The following is a 25,453-nucleotide window of genomic DNA, read 5'->3' as shown; positions in this document are numbered from 1 at the left end:
CCCATTTCTGCAGCCAAGTGAGAGGAGAACTCCTTGGCGTCTGGGGCACGAGGGACTCCAGCCCCACAGCGAGGGAGGGTGAGAGGCACGCAGAGAAGGGCAACCCAAAAACCAGGTGTTGATGACTGGGAAGAGGGATGCACTGCAGCAGAGGCCAAGAGGGACAGGCCAAAGCCATTTCCAGGGCTGGGCACCTGGCTGGAGCACAGCCTCGCCTGTGAGCTAAAACCTCTGTGCCTCAGTTTCCCCATAAACTCTTATTATCCCCCTATTCCCAAGGGCTACAAGGGTTGGCCTTCGCTGTTTGAACACCCATGGGGAGCTGAACTCCTCAGAAGGCAGCTGTTCACACCAGCAGCATTAAATCACCTCCGGGCTCATTTCTTTGAGCCCATGAAGGACAGCTGTGCCAGCCAGGCTTCTGAAAGGCACTTTATTCCAATGTAAGACACCCTGCATGCAAGAGCCACCTCCCAGCAGGAGAGCCAGTGGCATGTGATGTGACACCCTCCAAATGAGGCACTGCCCATCAGCAGAACTGCCACACCTGAAATGCCCTGGGGTGGAGGGGCAGTGGTGGGGGGACAGAGATGTGAGAGGCTGTGCATCATGCTGGACTGAACGTGGAGTGATGAAGGAAATACTTTCATTCCAACCAAGGAATCCTGCAGCAAAGACCACAACCTAGGTGAAGCCAGCACTGGAGACACGAGCCAGGCAGGTGACTTTCTCACTACCTGCTTTGTATCATGGGCTTGGGCTTCACAGGCCAGAGCACAAGACTGCCCCGTGGCTGTGCAAGGCCCTGTGTGACACAGGACAACAGCTGCCCACCAACGCACCCTGACACAGAACCGCGGGGAGAAACCCACAGCATCAGACCTGGCACCAGCTGACACAACCACCCCAGCATGGTGTGCTCTGCTAGCTGCTGAAGGCCTGAAGGCCTCGGAAGGGGTTTCTGACACTTGGAAAGCAAAGATAAACCACAGGAGACCTTGTCCTTGGGGAAGACCTGTACCCCTGAAGAACAAAGAAGAGGTGGAGCCTTCACACTGGCAATGGCAGCACGGATGCTATTGCATGGATGCTCTCCCGCTGTGGCACCGTCCCGCTCCAGAGCAGAATGCCTCGCACATTGTTGCCAACACCACACGCTGGTGCTCGCCAAACACTGCCCGTGGGGTGGGAACGCCACACAAGGCAGGTCCCCAGGACACAGCACTCTTCTCACCTCACTGCCACTCCATCCAGGCTGTCACAGAGCTGGGCCTTTCAACTCCTCAGCACCACTCTGGTGTGACGAGACAGCAGGTCCACACAACACTACAGCCCAGAGCTAAGGTTCTGGAGGTTCTGCAGACAGACACCTTGGTTTTGCAGAGCTGAGCCCTCTGCTCTGGAGAAGAGTGGCTAGAATGTTTCTGGGCCAGCTGTGCCTTCACAGGCAGTGGAAAGGGCACCCTGAAATGGTCAAGGCCAGGGCACGTAAGCTGAAGACCTACCAAGACTGAAGACATGATGCTGGTGCCTCTTGCTTCCTTCTCCCTGACTGCCAAATTCACACAGCAATCCTGATTTCTCCTGGAACTAAATCCAGATTGACTGAAACCATGCAACGGACACAGCCAGCTCCCTGTCCTGAGGCTCCCAAACTCCAGGAAATACCCACAGGCCATGCTCTGGGGTGAATGCCAGCACCTGCTCCACCTCTCCCAAGGCAGGAGGTCTGCACTGTGGCCTTGCAATGGTTGTCCCCGCTCACCTCAAACCTCAGTTTGGAGCCCTTGTTCTGTACCTCAGAGCTGATAAAACCCAGCTGAGGAAGATGGTGGGGGCTTCAGCAGCAGAGCAGATGCTCAGAAACCAGGACTGCGTCCCAGCCAAGCCCAGCCAAAGCACAGCATGTGCCTCCTGCACTGCAGGTCTTCTCCTGCACTGCCCGACCCTGACAGAGCCTTTTCATGGCACCAACAAGCCTCAGGAATGGACACCTTCAAAGCAGAACCTCAGGGAGAGAAGGGAGGAGCAGGAAGCTGCTGTTATGGGCCATTCCTGAAAGGAAAAGCAACCATGTGGGTTCAGAGCACCTCTCAGCAGCTGGAGGAACACACAGGCACTGCTGTGGTTTGAGACAGGTTGGCTCAATGCCTCCCAACAGGTACCCTGGGCCTTCTGCAGTCATTTCCCTTTGAATTAACGCCACTCTTCAGATCTCACTAACAATGCTGACATCTGGGTATTATACCAGGAGTCATTCCCAAAGCTCCTGTACCTTTTTCCAAAAGAACCAAAGCAGCGAAGGGTTATTAACCAGGGAGACAGTGAGCACAGGGAAGGAACGTGCTGTTCTTTGACAGGAACTGTGCTAATGAGCGTTATAAAATTAAAGATCAGGAAAACCTCAATGACAACTTCAGCCCTAGAAAAGCTGCCATTCAACCCCAAGGAAAACAGCCAAGAATGAAGAAAGTGCACTGTGGATGCTGGGTACACATTCCAGAACTTTCACCTCCAGCACCAGGTTACTCCATTAAAGCAGAGTCTGGTTTTAGGCTCATCACAGAGGTATCTCAAGGCCCTCTGCTAATTCTGGGTATGATTTCAGCCAGCCACCACCCTATCTTGATGGAAAGCAGTTAGTTGATAGCCGAACCAGGACTTTGCAAGCCACTAAGAGCACCATGCAGACACAGATCCCTGTATTTTTTTTCAGCACATTCCTTGGAGACGAGTGGCCCTGGTGTCCTCTCTCCTCACACCTCCTTGGAGCTGGTTAATCCACACAGAAGAGGAGCTGTTTGTGGCCTTGCAAGTGGCTTTCAGGTTTGCTTGAATGGTTTGCTTGAAAACTTTAGTGGTTTTCAGGCTTCATCTCCTTGGCCACTGAAGGGACTGCTTTAACAGCAGCAAGTCCAAAGAAACACTTCAGCATGTGCTCATCTCCCAGGTAAGAGCAGCCTGTGGAGATCAGTGCTCCAGAAAAACACTTTCCTGGATGTGATGGAGATGCCACCACCAAAGCTGTACCAGAGTAAAACCTCCCAGGGCTGCCTCTCCCCAGGAAAAACAGCAAATCTATATTGAATATCAATCTATACTTTAGGCATTTAAAAACAAGCACAACTCACTCCACTCTACAAAATAACAAAAATCCTAGAAAAAACAGAGCACAAACTGTGCCTTCACACATGCCCCACCAAGCGTCAACCCAGGGTGAGCAGAAGCAGCTGAGTCCAAAGAGAGTCACATTTTCTAGGGAACATTAATGCAGCCCTGGAGCCGGTGGTGACAGGTGAGCTCCGGGCTTCTGGCTGGGCTGGGCTCAGTGGGAGACGTGGCTGGAGCCCCATGGGATGGATGCTGTAAATTAGGAATGAAAACATTGCCCCCTGCTCAGCAGAAGGCTACACTCAAAGTGAACCGTTGTCTGGGACAGCCAGCGGGCGAAGAAAGGCGATAACAACAGCCCTGCCAGAGTCCAAAATATACACGCAACTTGTTTTGAATTACTTTGTGCTGGGCTTTAAAATATGCCGAAAAATTTCCATCCAGCCTGGCTGTGGAGCTGCAGGAGGAGCCTGGGGTTTGTTTCCACGTACAGTGATGCTGGTCTGAATTTCTCCCCATGGTAGTGAAAAGAGAGAACTCTCGGGGAGGGCAGTGGTGAGAGAAGCAATGGCACAAGGAGCCACCCAGGGTGCTCTGGCAGTGATTTTGGGTGGGGACTGCACAGTACCCACACCAGTGGCTGTAGTGGGGAGTGATGCCCCTTCCCAGCACAGGCAAGTACCCCATGGACACATCAAGCTGAGTTAAACCACAGAAGGAGATCTGCTCCCTGAGTGGGCAGCATAGCCCCTGCCGGCACTGGAACCTCTCACTTGTGGCTCAAATCAAGGCAGCTCCATTACAAACAAACCTGTGGGAGGGAGAGGCAAAGAAAGAATCCCTCGAGGAATCTGCAAGGCACTGGAGGAGCTAAAAATAACCACCACCAACAAATCAATCTAGAAACAGAAAGCTAAAATCCCTAATAATAGAGGGTTGCCAGGTGGAGGAGGGAGGTGCCTGGCATCCTGAGCCCTGGCTCTGCCCACCAAAGATCCTGCAGAGTGGGGCTGCAGGAATGTGGGACTGAGGGGGCACCGCTGCCTCTGCCTCCAACACACACCAGCTCCCATACAGGGAAGTGTGGCATTGTTTCCCTGTTGTTTCTTACCTTGTGGTTTCAGATTGTCTCTCAAGATGGGCCAGCTGACTCCAAGCAACCAAGGTGCTTCAGCCAAACTGCCCAATCCCTCCTCCACTCCATTCCAAGCTCCAGAAATGGAGCAATCTTGTGTTCTTTCCAGTTCTGGTCACCATCTTTCCCGCATCCCTCTGGTAAGATCAGTCTGATCTTAGGACTCATCTCTGTATCTATCAGTGCTTGGGTCTGATATTTCCCCCCACCCCAGACCTCTCCAAGGATGCATATCCCAATCCAGGCCTTCCACCCCTGAACATGTGCTATCGCCGACAGAAACCTCAGAGTGCAGGTCACGATTATCTCACAATTGCAAAGTAACAGAAACACTCTTGGAAAGTGAATAAAAGGCTCTGGATGGCAACTCAATTGCAATGTGAAATTCAAATGTGAATTTGAAGACTTCACAGGACCAGAAGAATCTGTCCTGGATGTGGTAAGTCAGCAGGGTGGAGGAGCCCTGGTTTGTACACCAGGCACACAAGAGAATTCCCAGCTCGCTGGAAGGTCCCAGCACACAGGCAGAGAGCTGCTCCCATCCTCCACATGCCCAAGGCCAGCAGGGAAGGATGCATCCAGGGGGACCGGGAGAGCCCCCCACACTTGTGCCATCCCCACCCTCCAGGCTGCCATCCACACACGATGACATGTCCACGGCCAAGCAGAGATGTGCTGTGGGGGCTGCACCCATCCCTGTCCTCACCCCAGCCGCGGCACAGCCCCCCCGGATCCAAAGGCAGAACTGGAGGGACATGAGGCAAGGACAGGCCACCCCAGGAGCAGGGACAGGAGCTGGGGAGGAGGAGGTAATTCCATGTGTTGCCCTTGCCTCCCCCAGCACGGCTCAGCTCGGGTAACGAGTGCTCCGGGAAAGGGGACGCTGCTCCCCTGACACGATACACGCTGCTAATCCCAGGGCTTTATCTGCCGCTTTATCTGTCACTTTATCTGTCACTTCCTGCGGGACCCAGTCCCATCCTGCCCGGCTCCCGGGGTGCTCCCTGCCTGCCTCCGGCTGCCTGCCTCCCCCATCCCCGCTCCTCGCTCCCTCTTTGCCATAAAAACTCCAGGAAGGGAAAAAGGGTGTTGACAGGGCGTTTGTTAAATCAAATGAGCTGGGAATGAGTGGGAGCCTCATCAGGCAGTGCTCCCAACTCTCCTGCCACAAAGTACTTCCCTGGGCTGGGAGGGGAGAACAGCAGCGGCGTGGGGCTGGGGACTCACCCGTGGGGTCCCTGCTGACACAGGGCACCCCTGCGAGGTGCAGTAGGTTTAGCGCTGGGCAAGGAACTGTAGAAGCACAGGAGCGAAGTTCCCAGTGGCCATCAGCCCCTCCTCGGTGCTTCCCTACCCCACTGCTCCCTGCCCGGAGCCCCACATCCCTCACATCCCCAGCCTCCAGGGACCAGCAGCTGGCCCTGACATTCCCATCCTGCACCTCCTCTCTGGCTGTGAAGCAAGAGCCCTGGACATGCCTGGAGGGATCTACCCAGGGACACGGGCCCCAGCCCGGGGGTCCCCATGGCAGTGCCCACCCGGCCAGTGCCAGCTCTCTGCCCAGGAGCCCCAGAGCAGAGAACCTGCACTATGCAAGTGCTGGGGCATGCAGCTCGGCAATAGCCCAGCTCTCCAGCTCAGGAATGTCCAAATAAATACAGAAATACATAAAAAGGCCATAAATAAGGTTGCCTGAGATGACTGTTTGTCTCCCGCCTGGCCAGGACCCCTGCTCCCCCGCTGCTGTTTGCCTTGGCAGATGACAGCTGGGTAATTTGTTTCCATTGCAATGAAGTCCCAATTAACTGGAATAAACTTTTTACACTAAGTGTGTTTGTTTAACAAACTGGCTCTTTCAGAGCCTCACCGAGACCTGATTGATGCATTTGAGGGGAGTGGAAACACGCTGGGTGCTGGGACATTAAAGCTGCAGTGTCTGAGCAGGCTGGGGCTGAAAGGGCTCTCTCTGTGTTTGGGAAATCAAAACTGACACCTCTGATGTCTGGACTGGGATAGGGATTTCAGCATGGCCTTTGTGTACAAATATTGACAGTTTCTCATTCGCTGCGGCTGACAGCCCCTCCCATGTCCCCGCGGGGCCAGAGATGGCCCAGGGCCACGCTCTGCTCTGCTGGGAGAAGGTGGGATCCATCACTGCTGGGATGCACGTGGTCCCTCCTGCAGACAGCACTGGGGGCTCCAGCCAGCCATCAAAATCCCAGAGAAAGGTGGGATTGACTCCACAGGGAACTCCCAATGAGGCAGAGCCAATGTCTGCAAAGCAGCCACGCTCCTCCTGCCAGCCTTCTGAGAGGAGCTTCATGGCTCATGAAGCCATTAATTTACAGCAGCAAAGCCAAGATGGTGAGAGAACAGTCTGAGATGGCTAGAAACTGGATGGGAGTCTGAGTCTGAGTTCACACCAGAATTTTCAGCAGCACACTCCAGCTGAGGGGAGGTGAGAGAACAGAGAAACATGATAAAAGCCCAGAAGCAGAGTCCTCAGAACCATTCAGTTGGGATGGAAATAGCAGAGCCAAGTGGACAAACTGCACAATAGGGGTCTGGCATAACTGGGAGCCAAGGCAGGCAGTGAAGATGCTGTGCAGGCAGAGGGACTGCCTGGACACATCTGGAGACAGCAGCTCTCGTGCTGTGCCTCCTTTGGGAACATCACTGCTGGGAGCACCCTCAGGACAGCAAAACTAAGCCCCACATCTGCCAAATGCTGGGCTAGGATGCAGAGGGACAAAAGAGGAACACCGTGAGGAAAAGATGACCCAACCACCCCTGGCAGTGGTGCCAAAGGCAGGCACCAAGCACCACTGCTGGCTCTGGTGGGATGTCCCACAAGGAGGGAAAAGCCATGGCACAGCTCCATGGCAGAGCCCACGCCAGGATCAGCCCCATGCTGGAACTGTGTTCCAGCTGCCTGGTGAGACACTGTATGAATAATAAGCACTTCTGGAAAACAAAGCACTTCTGACATCCGAGGGGACAATGAGTGCAGCTGGGCTTTCTCTCCCTGGGTACTTTTTCCTTCCTACCTCAAACTGCAAAGGAAAACCTCCAACAGACCCTGCTTGAGAACTGTCAGCTCCAGAGGTGTTCTTGAAGCATTTGCTGGGAAGGCTTTTCTATTTCAAATCTAAACATGGGAATTTGCAGGTCCCAGAGCTCCTTTCTTCTGCTTCTTCAGCCCATTTCCTCAAAGCAACCCACACATTTCCATTTACTGTGGGGCAAGGTGGTGTTTTCCTGTGTCTGGGGGTTGAACTGATCTCCCACAATCCATGAGTAAAATGCTCCAAAGTCTACCTGAAGTCAGCCTGCCAGGGCTGTCCACAGCTTGATTCAGTCAAGTCTTTAATTTAGGTGTGAATACCATTATTCATGGTTCCAGACCCTGGCACAGGGTACCCAGAGCAGCTGTGGCTGCCCCTGGATCCCTGGCAGTGTCCAAGGCCAGGCTGGATGGGGCTTGGAGCAACCTGGGACAGGGGGAGGTGCCCCCGCCATGGCGGGAGGTGAAATTAGATGAGCTTTAAGGTCCCTTCCAACCCAAACCATTCTGGGATTCCATGATTCTTCAGTGATTATTATCAGCTCGTCCTACATTCAGGATGTGTTGGAGCCACCAAAGGCAGCACTGATGGCAGAGCTCTGCACTGTCTGCCCAGGCTCCCTGTGCAGCCCATGGGGAGGTAAGAATTCATTTCACCATAAATTAGATGGAATGCTGGTCGTGATGCCCTTTCACATGATGTCCTAAGCCTGAAGAGACAAATAAGTACCCTCACCTTAATCCCTTCCCACTGCACAGCCACCACACCACCCTAAATGCTGTGTCTGCCAATGCCAGAAAGCTGCAGGAAAGCTGAAATCCTTGGGTCACCCTCCATGCCCACGGCTCTGTCAGGATGCAGGAAAGACAGCGTGTTTCCCCCTGCAACACCCTTAGTCACACTTTTCCCTGAGCAGATTAGCAGTACTGCCACGTCCCCCTGCAGGCTGCCAACCACAGGCCAGTCCCACCTGATTGTCCCTCCCAGAGGAAGAGCTCCAGGATCCAGCTGATGGCTCACACAACCTGTGACTGGCCCTGGATCCCTGGAAGTGTTCCAAGAATGGGGTTTGGAGATACATGGGACAGTGGAAGGTGTCCCTGCCCAGGGCAGAGGGGTAGAACTAGATGATCCTTAAGGTCCCTTCCAGCCCAGCGTGATTCTCCAGTGCCACGGCCCAGCTGTCAATGTGGCCCTGCAGGTGGGAGCAGGGAGAGAAAATACCACAGTGGTATTCGAATAAAAACCCAGATTAATCCGCAGCTGTTCCAAGAAACTGTATCAGAGCCCTGCTTGTGCTGTGCTGAGAGACAAGCTCTAGAGATGATGTGAGGCAGCAAGGTGGAGAACGGAGAATGAGGAAAGGGAAATTTTCCCTAATGAGCAGAAACTGAAGGCACTCAGCATGCCTCGAGCTGCTACGCTGCTGAACGTGATCGCAGTGCCTGCGTGGGAGGGTGGCAGCGAGTGAAGAGGAGGGCACTGCACACTTACAGTGCACACCATTATATGTTTTTCTGTGGAATTACAGATCTTTTAGCAGTTGGTGCTTGAATAAACCTTCTCACCAAGGACTGGGGTGAGGCACAGCACATCATACCTAAGCCAGCTGCAGGAGCTCAGCCTTAAATGCATGTTCCCAATGGATAAGAAATAATGTGTTACCACACTGGGAGACTCTCAGAGCCAGCAGTAAAATCATGGAACCATGGGACAGTTTGGGTTTCATCTAGCTCCAACCTCCTGCCACGGAGTGCAGAATAGAGTGGTCAATACAAATTAAATATTACAATGTATAGGAAAATTATTAGGGAAACTAAAGAAAGGGAAAATGTGTGGCTGGACACGGAAAATCTGCTGTTGGGGGCCAAAGGCTAGCAATAAGTCTGGTTTTAGGGATCACTGGGGCTACTTTAAAGCAGAATCTGTAGGAGTGCTCAAATGATGCAGAAAAGGAAAACATAGTCCATATTCATCCCGTGTTTGGGGAAAAAAATGTGAGTAAACTTAATTCCTAGGAGAGATGAAGCTCTCCTGAATCATTAGCATCCATGTGTATCAAATGCGGCCAAATAGCACCAAGCAGCCAGCACAGCCAACACATACCCAAAAGCTGGGGAGAGGAGAGGTTTTTGGGCTCTGCTGCTTGTTTTGAGCCAAGGTCAGGCTACCACATCCAGATGCAAATGGCTCCTTCCCCCCAACATTCCCACCCGGCAGCAAGGGTGACCTAGTTACCAACCAAACGGTCAGCCCCATATAGGACCCAGAAGGCAGGGCTCATCTGGAATTAAATTAAGAAATAATTAAAGGATATAAGTTCTAATTAGAGTCAGTTGGTGTGTCTTGGTGGGAGAGATCTTGTCAGATGAGCCTGATGTCACACTGTAATGAACACTGGCTTGCAGGAAAGGCCTTGCGCACCTCCCGGCTGTGCAGGCAGAGCTGTCAATGCTCCTTGAGGCTCCCATTTCAGAAGCTGGGGCTATGCAGCCCAAATCAAGCACTTTAAACAGATTTAGAGCCGGCTGACAGGTCTCACACAGAAGGTGTCAATGGGGAATCGTTAGCGAGGCTCCACAGGGAACACACCAGTCGATATTTCCATTGATGATCACAATGGAAATACAAAATCCTCGCTCAAAAAATTAGCAGATAACAGGAAGATTGATGGAATGGTAAATATTGATGAGGAGAGAGGGAAATGCCTGGTAATGCTGAGCCCATTCAAACACTGTACATGATAATGCAGCCCAGCCCAGGATAACGCAGCCTGGGAGAGGGATTTCAGGCTGTATTTTCGAACAGAGACTGGATCCCAGACAAGAGGGAGCCTCCAGAAAGGGTCAGGGGTCACCACGGGTGAGCAGCCCAGCACAAGGCTCTAATGTGATGCTGTGATGAAAAAAGCTGATGCAGTTCTTGGGAGAGAGCAGGAGAGCTGCACATACTGCACTGCTGGGACTGCCACTGCCACTCCTGCAATTAAGGTGTCCATGTTTAAAGGGTACACTAAAACAGCAGAGCCTGGAGGGATGAGTCACAAAATTGATCTGGTGGCTGGAGAAAATACCATGCTGTAAAAGATTTGAGCTATATTGAGTTTATTGATAAAAATCTGCCACCCACCAAAAACCAGAGTGGTGCCAACTGCTTTTATCAGCGAGACGTGCCAGGAGGCAGGGACAGGGAAGTGGAGCCCAGCAAATTCTAGCAAGTTTTGGGTCAGGATTACATACATCTCAGGATGCTCAGAGAATTAGAACTCTCAGAAAGGCAACAAAAACCTCTACAGGAGCTTGTGGGCAATTCATATCCCTGCAGCACATGGGAGGCCAAAGGAGTGATCTAATAGACCTAAATCCCACTCAGATTAATCCCAGCAGACAACTGGAGCTCCAGGGCTGACTCCTGCCATGCACGGGATGAAGGCTCAGGAGGGCTGTTTAATGATTTTAAAGTGACAAAGAGCAGGTTTGGAGTAAATGCCATGAAGAAACTGTTCTCTGTGAGGGTGGGCAGGCCCTGGCACAGGGTGCCCAGAGCAGCTGTGGCTGCCCCTGGATCCTTGGAAATGTCCAAGGCCAGGTTGGACAGGGCTTGGAGGACCGTGGGATAGTGGAAGGTGTCCCTGCCATGGCAGGGGGTGGAACTGGATGCGTTTTCAAGTTCCTTCCAACCCAAACTATTCTGGGATCCAATGAGATAGTCCTGGCCTTGGAGCCATGAGGAGCTGGGGTGGCACTGAGCTCCTCAAAGCAGAAGTTCTGAGCTACAAGTCCAGCTACCCTTAAGGAATCCCCATCAAGTCTTGTGCCAGAAGCAAAGCGTGAGGGAAAGGATCCCTCTGTCTGGGAGAAAGCCCAGCAGGGACTGGTGGCTAAGCAGCTCAGGAAACTCCTCTCCCCACTTCTCCCTTCTGCTCCCGGCTGTCTTTGGGACCGATGGCTGCTGCGGGTGGCAGTGGTTCCTCCCATAGCTAAAGCATCTCTGTGTTGACTCACTGCAGCAAACATTTTGCTCTCTTGCTTAGGGGAGAAAGCAGGCTTGGTTATTTGTTAAAAATGCCCATCTTCCTACGCTCAATTCCCTTTCCATGATTAATGCCAGCCGCTGCAGTCGTGGCAGGGCTGCAGCTGGTGCTTAGATGGCTCCTGTGCCAGCCTGAGTGCTGAGCTGGCCCCAGCGTCCTCCCAGCACCAGAGGGAAGGCAGCCCTGGGCTCAGAGCAGCAGGGCAGGCAGATGCCATCCTCATGTCCACACCAATGGCCCAGGGAGCCCCAGTGCCTGGGCACAGAGGAGCCATGCCCACTCTGCTCCCTGCTTCTGGAAAAAGCAGCAAGGAGAGGGACCCGATGGTCAGCAAGGAGTCTTGTGCTGCCCAGAGGCTCTGCAGGGGGACAAGGGCTGAGCCCCAACCCCTGCTGGCATTTCATAGGGACAGAATCCCCTCAGGGAAGTGCACAGTGCAGGGGAACAAGGCCTTTCAGCTGGGACAACAGGAAGCACGACAGAAAGACTTTGAGTCCTTGTGTGGCAGTGCTGGAGACAGGGAATCAGGCCCAGGCAGATTTTTAATTGGAATGGAATTGAAATTACAGGGGGGACAAAATCCAACCCTGCTTTGGTGTAAAGAAAGGGGCTGGGGGATCAGAGAAAAAAAGCCCTGCAAGTTTCTATGACAACTGCCACAGTAAGAGCCTACACTGCAAACTCACTTAACACATTAAAAGCTGCAGAGAAACAATGAAACCCTGGACTTTATTTTATACCAGGTGCAGGAAGGCCATTCCCAGGGGAGAGCAGGTACAGGGCCTGGGGCTGGTCCAGTGCTCCCATGGCCTGTGCATCCAGCGCAGGGTGAAATGAGTTCAGCGAGACCCAGCAACTCCTCCTGCTGTCCCCTGGGCTCCAGGGACCACTAAAACCAAATCCTTGTCCAAACCTTTATTGGGCCAACAGATTTCATTCTGGTTTATCAAGGGCCCTGATGCCATCCAGGGTATCTGTGTCCTGAAAAACCACGGATCCAGAATAGTTTGGGTTGGAAGAGACCTTAAAGCTCATCTTGTTCCACCCCCTGCCATGGGCAGGGACACCTTCCACTATTCCAGGTTGCTCCAAGCCCCATCCAGCCTGGCCTTGAACACTGCCAGGGATCCAGGGGCAGCCACAGGTGCTCTGGGCACCCTGTGCCAGGGCCTGCCCACCCTCACAGGGAAGAATTTCTCCCCAACACTCAATTTTGATCTCCTCTTTTACTTTAAAATCATTCCCCTTTGTCCTATCACTCTCTGTCCATGTAAACAAGACACCCTCCCTCTCTTTAATAAGCTCTTTTAAGTACTGCAAGGCTGAAATGAGGTGCCACTGAAGCCTTTTCTTCTCCAGGCTGGAAGCCCTCAGCTCTGCCAGCCTGGCTCCAGAGCAGAGGGCCCAGCCCTGGAAGCATCTTTGTAGCCTCCTCTGGACCCATTCTGTGTGCAGAGCATCCCACCATGATCCTCCAGGCCCAGTGGGCAGAGGAGCCCAGGGTGGGCACTCTCTCCCAAGGAGCAACAAAAAAGAAAATGAGTAAGAGCACTGTTCATCCAGACTTCACCAGAGGCACAGTCCTCAGCAGGACCTCCCAGGCACACCATGCACTGCTGCCCTCCCAGGCACAGCATGCAGTGCTGCCCTCCCAGGCACAGCATGCACTGCTGCCCTCCCAGGCACAGCATGCACTGCTGCCCTCCCAGGCACAGCATGCCGTGGGGAGGGGACCAGAGCAGGACAGCCAGGCCTTTCGCAGGGGCCCTGCCCTCATCCCCGGGCACAAACTGGTACCAGTTTCCAGCTTCCCAAGCAAACAGCAATGTTAGCCTGGGCAGGGAGCCCAGAGGCCACAGTGCAAAGCAGCAGGGTGATGGCTCCTCAAGGCCTGAGCTCCTGTTAGATCCCTGCCAGCACCGCTCCTCCTTGGGGCCCTGTCCAAACTCCCTCCACAGCCCGGAGGAACAGCCTGGACCTGCCTGTTCTGAACTGGCAGGAGATCAGCTGAACTCCTGAACCCACTGCAAATGTCCAGAGCAACCCTCTGCCATGCCATGAGATACCCCTCAGAAGATTCCCACTTCTGCTAATCCCCAGCTCCCTGCTGCTTCCCATTGCTCATTCCTGCTTCTCCTAACTCCCTGCTCCCAGGCTGCTCAGGGTCAACTCTGCTCTCCATTCCCAGACTGGCATTTGTTAAATGACTACACTTCTCCAAAGTGCCTTTCCAGGAGTCCCTTCCTTTCTCTGCACTCCAAAGTATTAAAGCCCCTCCACCTGCCTGGAGCTCAGACTGAATCCACTGGCCAAACTGCAGGGGGAATATTTTATAAGTTTGCTATACAGTTTCAATGGCTCAGCCACACTGCCAGTATACCCCAAACCAGCACCAGAATCTTCTTTAAATATGTTGTGTGTAAAGGAGATCACTCCTCGACTCTCCAGAGATCTGCCTTGGTCAGGATTTGGGGCTGGAAGTGAGGACACCATGTTCATGATTCGTTCTGGAGGGCTACACTCCCCTTCAGCTTCCAATCTGCACCTGCCCGAAGAGCACCCACCCCCACAGACCCCAACATTTCTCTTTCACCCTCCACAGCTCTGCCATCCCACTGCTACCAGAGATGTTGATGATGGTGCTTCATCCTTTCCCACAGCCCAAGCTGGGAGCATTCTCCAAACCTGTGCAGGTGGTTTTGGGACAATTTCTTGCACCACTGAGTATCCCAATGAGTATCCTTTATGGAGAAGTGATCTTGGCATTGCTTCTCCTACCCCACAGCTCCCTGGTGGCACTGGCACCATCTCTTTCTCCCCACTTCCCATGTGTGTCCTCCTCCCTCTGCTCAGCACTGGGAATCTGAGCTCCCAGCTGAACAACTCTCAGCCACCACAGAAGAAGTCAAACACTGCCTATATGTGTGTGATTATCATCATTACTACAGCAAGAATGTCTGAAGGAAGGAGGCACTGAAATGAAAACCTGGCTGAGGAACACATCACGCTTATTATGATGGTCCTTAATGCTTCCAAAATGTAAATACTGATTTCTAGAGCCTTAAAACCACCAAGGTTTTATGAGATAATGATTCAGCAAGGAAACACTTTCATCTAAGTGCTGGCATGGCAAGATTGGAGTCTGGGAGATGAAATGCTCTGCTCTAAGGGCCAGGTGACAAAGAATTAGCTGCAGAGACAGCTCTGTGTAATGACTTTGAGGCAAAACAAACAGGAGCTGCTGCTTTCTGGGAGGTGGTTTCAAAGGTTCCTCGTGTGTTTGCACATCTGAGGCTGGAGGACAGAGGGTGGGGACAGCCTTTAATCCGAGCTGGAGCCAGAGCCACGAGGTGGCTGCCCGAAGGGGCTGTGGGATCCTGTGGGATCCTGTGGGATCCTGCTGCTGCAGGCGGGCTCTGAGACAGCCGGTCTCCTCTGCACGGCCACCATCCCAGGGGACAGGAGGAGCACATCAATGGAGAGCATTTTGTCACTGCAGCTGTGATTCTCCTGGCATCTCAGAGTGCCTGGCAGATATTCCCTGCTCCAAGTGACAGCTCCCTGACAGCTGAGCAGCGCGGGGGGATGAGGGCAGCTCCCACTGCAAAGCAGTGACACTTTATTAAGCCCAGGTATTTCAGTCTGCATTTGCTAGAGGATTTATGAGTGTCATTACTACCAACATTTCTTTCTGCTTTAAAGAAAATGAGTTCCTGACACTGAAGAGCAAATATGTGCCAGGGGCAATTAGCAAACACACCGGACAACCTCAGTTCCTGTCAAGAGACTTCCACCCAGTCCTGCCAGGATAGTTATTACCTCCTGTCTCAGGAAAGCCTATTCCTGTCTCTGAGCATGGTGTCCTTGCCCCTGGGTCCTCAGCCAGTGGCTCCTTGACAGAGAAGTCAGGGCCCTGTGTTGGAAATTTGGAAGGACATCTGGAAGCCTGGATATTCTGACAGCATTACAGCTGTATCAGCACCTTCCAAAAGTGGGGTAGCAAAGGAGTGAGCAGCTCAGGGGCTGGACTGATACCACCCCATGTTTCTTCCCTGATCCCTACAAACTCTGGTCAGATCCCAGACAGCAGAGTTGCAGCCAGGGCTGTACTCGGGGAGGCATGGGCCCAGACTGCATCAGATAAAAGTTGTTAGGTCAGGATAAACCATTCTGACATCTGAACACACTGTTTTGGAAACACAGGAAGGCACCTGTACCTGTTCATGTGGGACGGCTGGAGCAGTTAGTGCAGGTGAGGATACCTGTGCAGATGTTGGCTAACAGCTGGACTTGTGGCCATTCCCAACGTGCCAGGTTCCTCTCTCAGGTATTTCAGCTACAGGAGCTCTTTATGTGCCACTGCTGGTCCTTCCTTGGCTGGTCTTTACCCCTTTCAGTTCTCAGTTGATGTAACTTTTCTTGAGATTAATGCTTCAGCATTCTTGACTCAGGCTGCATCCCTCCATTTACCATGGAAGAAGGAACATTACCTCCCAGACTGAAAACCAGGAGACCCAGCTCCTGACATGGGTCAGGTCTTACAGGAATATCTGTAAGCACCATCAATGAAGCCCTTGCAAGCAGAAGGGCGTCCCCCAGAGCAGGCAGCAGCTCCAGCAGCTCCATTCTGGGCACCTCTGACTTCCTATAGACGAGATCCACCTGCATTACACCTCCCTGTGTGCTTTCACTGCATCGTGGGGCAACCCAGAGGGAGATCTGTACCTCATGGATGGACTGGGAGGAGGGGTAGGGCCATCAGAGGCTGATGGGTGAGGGTGGACTTGTCTCCATGCCCTCGATCAGCACTGGGATGCTCCAGGAGCTCGGAAAACACCCGCCTACAGGCTGAGACAGACTGACAGGAACTGTGAGGTGAGGACACATTTCCATTTCTGAAGGGAAGAGGCAACAAAGAAAGGAAAGGAGTCACTCCAAGAGACACAGGGAAATTCAGCAGATGGAATATCTGATGTCCACTGAGGAAGAGGGCACCTGATTAGAGAAAGCTGAACATGGCAGGAATGGAGCAGGAGTCACTCCCAGGACAGGCAGTGAAAAAAACTCACTGCTGAGATTTCTGGCATGTGTGTCTCCTTTTTCTGCTTTCAGGACCAACACCTGCTGTGGGAGAGCCCCCAAGCCTGACACAAGAGCAGGGTGGCTCCAACCCTGCTCCCACAGGGCTTTGGCAGCAGGTAAGCCAGTGACTCAGAAGCCAGAAAAGGAAAAGCAGAAGCACAGTCAAGTTTGCTCTGGCACATGGGAGCTGCAGGACTAACTACACACTGCCAGACCTCTCTCAGCTCACCAGCCTCATTGCACAGATGTATCCAGGAACCACCACAGCTGGGCACAGCTCTTCCCATGCTCTGGCTGCTCGCCACCACCTTGCCAGGGTTCGGGGAACTGTGACTCTGGGCTGTGGAGCTGCTGCAGAGGAGCTGAGCTGTCTCAAGTTCTTAGCAGGGCCACCCGACCTCTGGCATTTTCCAGCAACCCTTCTCTGTTGAGGAAGACCAGCTCCAGCCCTGCCAGAAACTGAAGGGATCCATAGAGAGCACCTGGTCCAGCCTTGCAGATGAGTTCCAACAGGCACAGTGTGGCATCAGCTGGTGGATCAAAAAGCCAGATGGGATGGGGGCAGGGGTACCAGGCCACATCACAGACACAAACTTAGCCATCACAACCCCAAAACAGCCACTGAGGAGTGTAAATGGGCATTAACCAAAGTCACAGTGTTCTGACCAGGCAAGTCACAGCTGCTGGGCCAAACCATGGTGGTCCTGTGGCCTCGTGGCATAGAGAAACAAAACTGCCATAAAACATCCTGTATCTACAAGAGCACCAGCAACCCCACTCTGACCCAGCAGCTCCACACCTTCATCAAGATGGCAGCCCATGTTCTCCCATTCAAGGCAGAGAAACATTCCTGATTTCTCAGAGGAGATTAGTTACAAATGCAGCACCACAAATTATTGGTACGAACCACCAAAACCACAGGGAACTGAATAGTAAGAGCTCTTTAAAGATTTCCTCCAAATCTCCTACTTCAAGCCTCCCCAGAGCTTCAGCTGGAACTGAGACATGGGAGATACTTCAATCTGTTCTAAACCTGCCTGTCAGACTCCTCACAAAGACAGCATTACACTCAGGAGCACCAAAATCTTGGACGGCTGTTGGGAGAGGTCACAAAAACAGAATCATGAGCTCTTTGCCAAATGTGTGTTCATGTTGTTGTGGCATCTGCAATGACTCCATAACCTCCTGTGATATTCCTGTGATCTCCCAGAAAGCCACGCAGGATTAAACAGATATGCTGTATTTCCAGAAGTCTTTATCTGCCTGAGGTCTTGGAAAGCTGATGAGCTGCACTGCCTTGGGGTGAATAGGCAGAGGAGCTCCCTCAAATCAGACTTTCAGTACAGACCTAGAGACCAGCACCAAGTTTTAAAAACTCTTGGTGGCATAAAGAGGAATCAGCAGACAACTGAAGAGCATAGACACACCCCACACTTGCTCTCCCAGGATGGACAGTGAGCAGGCAGATCGGTACAGCATTCCCTGACATGGCCTGTCACCCCTGGACCTGCTCCCTCTGAGGCCAAGCCTGACTGGGACTGAGGATGCTGCCACACTGCTTGCACTGCTGGGACGCTTGGGAAAGCAGCAGAGAGTGAGCAAGAGCAGGACAGTGAGCTTTGGAGAAATCCTCAACCCAATTCCTTCTGAATTCTCCAAAGCCATGCTTCCCTGACAATCCTGCCCATCAGAGCACTGTCCCACAACTTCAAATCAACCTATGTTTTTTGGTTTGGTTTTTGTTTTGTTTTTTTTTTCAGAAGAAAGGTGATAACCTGAAGACCTTCACTTCCCCAGCAAAGCAGGAGCAACACAAGGTCCCACAGGAGACGTGCTCAGCAGCACAACACACAATGCAGTGCCAGGGCAGAACCCAACCTCTCAGCAGGGCTTTTAACAGAGTTTGCCATTATCCAAATGATGATGGGAACAAACCTGTCCATCCAGCAAGCACAACCTTCTTACCTGGAAGGTGCCATGCTGTGGTGAGGTTCTGTTACTTAATCCACACACCAAGTAGCCAACTGCTTGTGTTGGTGGAGTGGTTTGCAGTAACTTTCTCATGTCCGTAGCTCTAAAACCCCGTTGCCCTCTCCCCCTGCAGCTCACAGAGCTGCACCAAGCACAGCGGGTGAGACAAAGGGCACCAGCAGCTGTGAGAGACGCACTGCGAGATCCGCCCGCTGTGACACACAGCAGAACCATTCGATTCTCCAAGGCAGCCCAGCTGTGCAAACCAGGAGCAGAGGGAGCCTGAGGTGGGAAAGGTCACCAGTGCACCCCCCTCTCCCGGCTCTGTCCCCCAGGCTCAGTCAAGCTGTCATGGTTGCTTCTGACCTGATGGAAGGATTTGCATATGCCCTGAAGCCAGCATGACTGACAGCCCTTCCACTGTTATCCTCACTTGTGTAATTGCAGCAGCTATTCTTGTACACTGAAATGTCTAATCTTAGCAAGCCATGGAGCTGCTGGGTAATATGGACCAGCCGGGAATTTCCATGCAATTACTCACCACTGCTACTGGCACTTACTTTGGCTGGTAGAAGTCCTTCTTGTCCGCCGACCCCAGGCTCTGCAAGACACAAAAGACAGATATATTTATTTTTTTAAGCCTTTGCCAAGCAAGTATCATTGATGGGGATGTGTGGGGAAGCACTGAAAGGCACATGACTTATTTTCCTGCCCGATGGGTCTTAGTGTACTGGCTGGACAGGAGAGCTTGGCCCTCCAGCTGTAGGCAGTGCCCACAGCACCAAAGATGTAAAAATAGAGAGTTAAACTAGAGGTGAGAGGATGCATTAGATGTGAACTCAATGTACTCAAGCATGTCTGTGTCTCCTGCGGAAATGTGGCACGTTGTGTCAGGAGGAGATTCAAGTCCTGTCAAGTCTGCCCAGCTGGAAAGAGACAAAGTGCAGGGTTTGGTGGAGGGGCTGAGTCACTACCACTGCAAAGACCCTATGGCAGGTCAGGGGCTGAGCCCCAGGCCCACAGCTTCTGCCAGGAGCAGGACAACAAAATTCTTCTGCCAAGAAAACCACATCAGGCCTCAAGCACGTGCGAAACTGGGAAGCAGAGACAGCCCCAGTGCTCACTCAGGTTCCTGTCCCTCCAACTCCATCCCCAGCACGATGGAGTAGAAGTCTGAGAGCACCACAAATGGGCTGTGCCATGGTTCCCTGTGAGACCCCAGTGAGGCCAAGCCTCCCCATGGGGCCTGGGGGCGCTGGGCACCGCACAGACCACACGTGGGCTGCGTGGCCAGGTGTGTGCACGGCACACACAGAGAGCGTGTGCACCTCCTCACGCTGGGAGGATGGGGCATGTACCCACACACATCCCAGTCTCTCCCCCAGCACACCTTGTCCCAGAGGCACCCACAGCAGGGACTGGCCCCCAGCCCTGCTCCGAGGCCCCAGTGCATGGCACGCGCTCCCTGAGCACAGACTGTACCTGCACCGAGGGCTGTGCAGGGCAGGCTGTGCCCAGCGCAGGGCGAGGCTCATGGCAGGCGGCACTGGGACAGACAGACACAGACCCACCAGACCTGGCTGTCACCAAAGCTCTTGCACCGCCACAGCCCTCTCCTCCTCCTCCTCGTCCTGGGGATGATCCTTGTCTGTGCACCATGTGGGGTGGAGGGCAGGGAGCAGCAGGGTGGCCCCACCACCGTCCCTGTCCCCGTGTGTCGCTGCGTGCAGCTCACAGGAGCCGCCTGGGCTCCGGGGTGGCTGTTGTAGTTTTGCTCTGTGGTTGCCAGGCAATGGCGAGCTCCAGCTCGAAACAGTGGGAGCAGCGGGGCCGAATGCTAATCAGGCCCGCAAGAGCAGCCCCAAAGCTTCCCCTTGCCAGCCAAAGCCAAAGAGGGCTCCCACCAAAGCCAGCAGGGAGAGGAGGACCCCAGGGGAGGGTCAGGTTGGATATCAGGAAAGGTTCTTCCCCCAGAGGGTGCTGGGCACTGCCCAGGCTCCCCAGGGAATGGGCACAGCCCCGAGGCTGCCATAGCTCCAGGAGCATTTGGACACCGTTCTCAGGCACAGGGTGGGATTGTTGGTGTGTCTTGGGCAGGGCCAGGGGTTGGACTGGATGATCCTTGTGGGTCCCTTCCAACACAGGAGATTTTGTGATTCTGTGGCTCTAAGATGTCACCTGCCCTGGTGCTGATTGTCAACATACAAGAGCTCTAAGCAGACCTGCCGGGTGGAGATGGGGACAGCCCCTGGCTGTCCCTGCTGCTCCTCTGACCCCACAGCAGCAAGGAGCTGCAGCAAAGCCCCACAAACCAATGGCCAGACACCAACTGGGCTGATCCAACACTGGCACAACCTGCCCAGATAGGTGGTGGATTCTCCATTCTTGGAGACATCCAAGACCCACTGGACATGGTCCTGGGTGTCCAGGATAATCCAGGGTAGGTGATCCTGCACTGAGCAGGGAGTTGGGCTGAGAGATCTCCCAAACCACTCTGTGCATTCCTGAGGTAGCAGAAAAATCAGCACAGCAGTAACTGCTCAGGGTGAGTGATGGGACCTGAGCGATGGGAGCTGTCCTGCAAGCCCAGAGCACATCCAGGAACAGCTCCACCCCTTCCATCACAGCATTCCCAATATGATATTTCCTTACTTCCTTAAACTTGCACCCAAAACCCGAAGTGATACTTCCCAAACTATGGATCGGTTTCAACAAAGTTCATGAGCCATGACAAATTCAGCTCCTTCTGCTCTCTGTGCTAGTAGAGATCATGGAGAACTGCTGATACTTAAGGAGAAATCACCCACAAACAGTGTTCTCAATGCCATTGAAACAACATCTGGATAACCTGCACCTCACATAGCCAGACCTTCCACCCAGCCACAGCGGAGGTCCACGGAAAAAGCTTCCATCAATGCCATAACCAGTGGAAAACTACTATTTTAATATCTGGGATAAAACAATGAGGAACTAACTTTGCAGAGAGATTAAAAAAATGCCACCAATAAACTGGGCAGTGATTACAGCAATGATGAGCCAAAATTACTAATTTTAATGCTCATGAAGAAAATAGCAAATAAGGAGGGAAAGCAGAATTTCAGCATGTCAACATGTCCAAGGAACTGGGCCTGGAGCAAGACCAGGAGCTTTGAACGAGCTGGTGGCTGTACCACCACCCCAAAGTCTGCCCTTGAGCCATTTCTTCCCCTTTTGTGTCTCAGTTTCCCCATATTGCTCAGGCACAGCCCTTTTTGCCTCCTCACTCTACTTCCAGAAGAGAACAGGACCATGCCCAATAGGCAGATGGAGTTGCACAGGTCAATCCCACCATGCTGCATTTCTCTCACCTAAGCAAGCACAAAATCAAGGTGGCCATGGGGCTAGAGGGCTCTGGACAGTGTCCAGGAAAGCACAATAACCACCAGTGAATGAAGCAGAGCTTGCTGGAAGCCTTTCCAAGGGCAGAGACATCACAACATCCTGGTAGGAACTGGGGCACTGAGAGAGCTCAGGGAGCTCAGAGCCCTGCCTGGGAAAATCCTCCTTATCGGCGGATTGGTGATGGCCTGAAGAGGTTAATGAGGGATCACACAGGGAATGGGGGAAGCTGTGAGCAGGACAGACCGTGGGCACTGCCCGCTGTAGTGTCACACACAAAGGGACAGCAGCAGCAGGACTGGGACAATGCCACCAGTGCCACCTCGGTCCCACCGGGTATCGCTGTCTCAGCCACATCCACAAGAGGGGAAGATAAGGGCTAAGCGGCCAAGGGAAGGGTGGGACATGAGGAAGCAGAGTCAGGCAAAGGGAACACACATCCTGGACCTTAGGAAAAATATCCTGCCACTGGGCTTGAGCAGACCAACACCTCCAAGTGGGAGGGATAGAGCAGGTTTTACAGCACTCACTAAACAAACCAGTGGAGAGGGGATAGGTCCTGACTGTACAAGGAACGGGGACTGGCTTTTCTTTTCCTACCTGTTCCTGTTCCTTCCTGTTCCTGAAACCTGGGAACTGAAAGAGGCAGAGGAGCAAAAGGTGACCTGGTGTTTTCCTGTGCCTTCTGGGAGGAAAGATCAATTCCTCCTGGACTGAGAGGGGATCTGCAGCCTCCTATCAATGCAAATAAAGGTTAAAAGCTCAAATGCCAGCCTGTGTGCATGCTCTGCTCCTGGATGGTCTCCAGACTTCTGGAGGAGTGAATGCTCGTGGCTCCTGTGCATCAAGGCAGAGCTGGGGATGGCAGAGAGGTGCAACTGCAGTGTGGCTCAGCTCCCAAAACAGTCTGGGAGCCTCACAGACTCCCAGACACCTCCTGCTGCTGTTCAGGGAGCTGGGAGCCCTCAGCCATCCTGAGAGGGAGAGGAGCATCACCCAGCTCCGAGTCCCTGTGGGCTCCACGCTGCAGCGTGAGTCACCCTCCGGCGGGACCCACTGCTGCTCCTCGCTTGCTCACTTTACTGATGACTCAGGCCTGAGGAAGCACAGTTTAAGTCCCTTAATGAAATAATTTTTATCAGCTTGTCTTTCTAAAACAAACACCTCAAGCGAGGCTTGCACCCATCTCACCCTTTTGTCCTGAGACATCGAGGCGAGGGACAGGGGGCATGGGCAGCACAGAGGTGCCTGTGGGGGCAGGAGCAGCCCCTGCCCTCCTGGCACGTGGCACTGGGCAGGGCAGCCACCAAAACTTCCCAGAACATGTGCTCCATCCCTCCAGTGCCCCAGCAGGGCCAGGAGAAGAAGGTAGGATACAAGGGCGCTGTCCCAGATGATGCATGCCCCATCCCTGAAGTCTCCAAGGCCAGGTTGGACAGAGCTTGGAGAAACCAGGGATAGTGGAAGGTGCCCATGGCAAGGGGTGGGACAGGATGAGCTTTAAAGTCCTTTCCAACCCAAACCACTCCTTGATTCTATGAATCTGGGCCAACAGGAACGCTTGAATTTGCTCGTTCAATTTCACTTTTCAGGTACTAACTAAATAATTCTGTGAGTTACACAATGTAGGTAAGATAGCAGCCCAGATTCCCTAGGCCAGCTCATCTCCAGAGCCAGCCCTGCTGGTCCCTAGTCAGAATTAGCACAACATGCTGCAGACAGAAATGATGAGTGATTTAAAGGAGTGTGCTGAATTTCAAAATTCAGCCATGCTAGGAAGATTACAGACCTGGGGCTGGAAACAAGGATGTTCACAGAGGGGCTAAGACAGAGGTATTGTTTTATTTATTTCTTCCTGCCAGCAGACATCAATCCTGTTGTACTTTTTCCTCCCATAAATGTTGCCAAGCATAATCTTGGCTCATCTTTTTTTCTAGGCAGTGTCCCTGGGAGAACAAAGTTATTAGCAAGGCTGAAGAAGCCTCATGCAATTATTTAGCAACTACACCAAAATAATCCCCAAAGACCAGTGGCTGCTCACAGGTGGCAGCTTTCTAAGTCACTCCAATAAAATCTGGCTCAGTAACTGCCAGCATAATCAATGCCCACACAAACAAACCAGAGGAAAACTGAGGGATGACTGATTTTTCCATGCTAGAAGAGGATTCTGCAAAACAAGCTCACGAGCCATTGCTGGCTGCAGACTATGCTGCCACACTGCCACTGTCACTTGCTCACCTGCCAGGACCTCAGCATCCCTGAGCTGCACTTGGAGCTGGGCTGGACAGACTCCAGGGGAATTTGGGCACAGGCAGGAGGTGCTTGGCCCCCAGGGCAGGGCAGGGTTTGGGGACCATGGCTGCACAGCCTGTCTCCCCCATCCCTCCTGGCTGTCACCCTGGATCCTGGTGGTTCTGCTCCCAGGCACAGCCATTCCCCAGGCTCTGTGTATCTGCAACATGCTGCAGTTATGAGTAATCAGGAGGTGATGCCTGACTGTCGGAAGGGGAATAAAATTCAGAGCCTGGGATGTGAGTGGTTGTTTGGGAGGAGGAGGAAGGAGATGGCAGCCCCCACCCCAGCTCACAACATCCCCCCAAGCAAGGGCTGGAGCAGGGCCAGGCTGGGTACTCCATGCACCCCATCTCCCTCCAGCCCTCTGGCAAGGGCTGGCTGAGGAGCCAAAGGACTCCGGGAATGCTGCCTCCCTTCTGTGGATCTAGCACCCATCCCACCTGCCCCCAACACTGCACTCCTCAAACAGCCCCAGCACTGCCAGGGCCCAGAGCTAAAATAGCCCCAAGCAGCCCCAAAACATCAACTGAGGCCAGTTGTCTCAAATCCTAAAACCTGAATTTCAGGCTGGATGAACCAGATTGCTGAGCTGAAAATCATAGAGGCAACTCCTGCCTCCACTGTGGGTGCCAGCCTGGAGGGAGCTCCAGGCCACCAAGCTGGGGACAGCCCAGATTCCCAAAGGCCATCCTGGATGGAGAGCAGATCCCACCTGTGTGATGAAGTATGGAGCACAAGGAATGGAGAACTGAGGTGTCTTAATAAAGCGTGGGTGATGCAGCAAAATGAATCTGGTGGCAGTGGAAGGGTCAGGTGGGGCAGGCAGTGCTGCCCAGATGAGAACGGCTGGCTCAAGGAAAGAAGGGAAGAGGACACAACCCTCTGGCAATCACAGAAGGGTCTTTGTCAGAGGATGGTATTTTGGCAAGGCCAAAGCACCCGGGGGACCATGGGGAGGGGTGTGAGCCCTCAGCCCCACCTCTCACCATCGTGCCCTTGCCTCTTCCTGCCTCCACTGCAAAGGATCTGGGGGGGAGGGGGGTGCTCCCCCCAGAACTGACCCAGCCAGGGAGGATGCCAATGGCTCCAGCATCACAGCTACCAGCTCAGAGCAGGATCTTGGCCCAGCTCTCACACTGGCGTGAAGACAGCCCTGACCCTGTGCATGCGCGTGGGGCAGTGATGCACATCCAAGTTGGGCTTTAAGTCCAATAGAAGGTGAAAAACAAGCTGGAAACCACAGAAAATGGGGTTTGGATCACTGATGGGGGAAGGAGAAGGGAAACATGGCTATGCACACACGGTATACTGAAGCAATCCAGAGAACAGAACCAAGCCTGCAGCCTTCCCCAGAAGAGCAGCAAACCCACGCTCGGGAGCTGG

At 53.2% G+C, this 25,453-nt stretch overlaps 1 protein-coding gene across 5 annotated transcripts in view; it reads right to left on the bottom strand.

The window, feature by feature from the left end:
* LOC121350895 (ankyrin repeat and fibronectin type-III domain-containing protein 1-like) overlaps nt 1–25,453 on the bottom strand; it is a 240,033-nt gene that overhangs the window by 52,711 nt on the left and 161,869 nt on the right. For all 5 annotated transcript variants that reach the window (XM_041462667.1, XM_041462666.1, XM_041462665.1 and 2 more), the window contains one exon: nt 18,958–18,998. In XM_041462667.1, coding sequence (XP_041318601.1) covers nt 18,958–18,998 — 41 coding nt within the window. The remainder of the gene's footprint in view (nt 1–18,957; nt 18,999–25,453) is intronic.

Source organism: Pyrgilauda ruficollis, unplaced genomic scaffold (genome assembly GCF_017590135.1).
Source record: "Pyrgilauda ruficollis isolate IOZ18807 unplaced genomic scaffold, ASM1759013v1 scaffold16, whole genome shotgun sequence".
NCBI classification, from domain to species: Eukaryota; Metazoa; Chordata; class Aves; order Passeriformes; family Passeridae; genus Pyrgilauda; species Pyrgilauda ruficollis.
The sequence above is the reverse complement of the archived record's forward strand: the minus strand, read 5'-3'. Positions and strand labels throughout refer to the sequence as shown.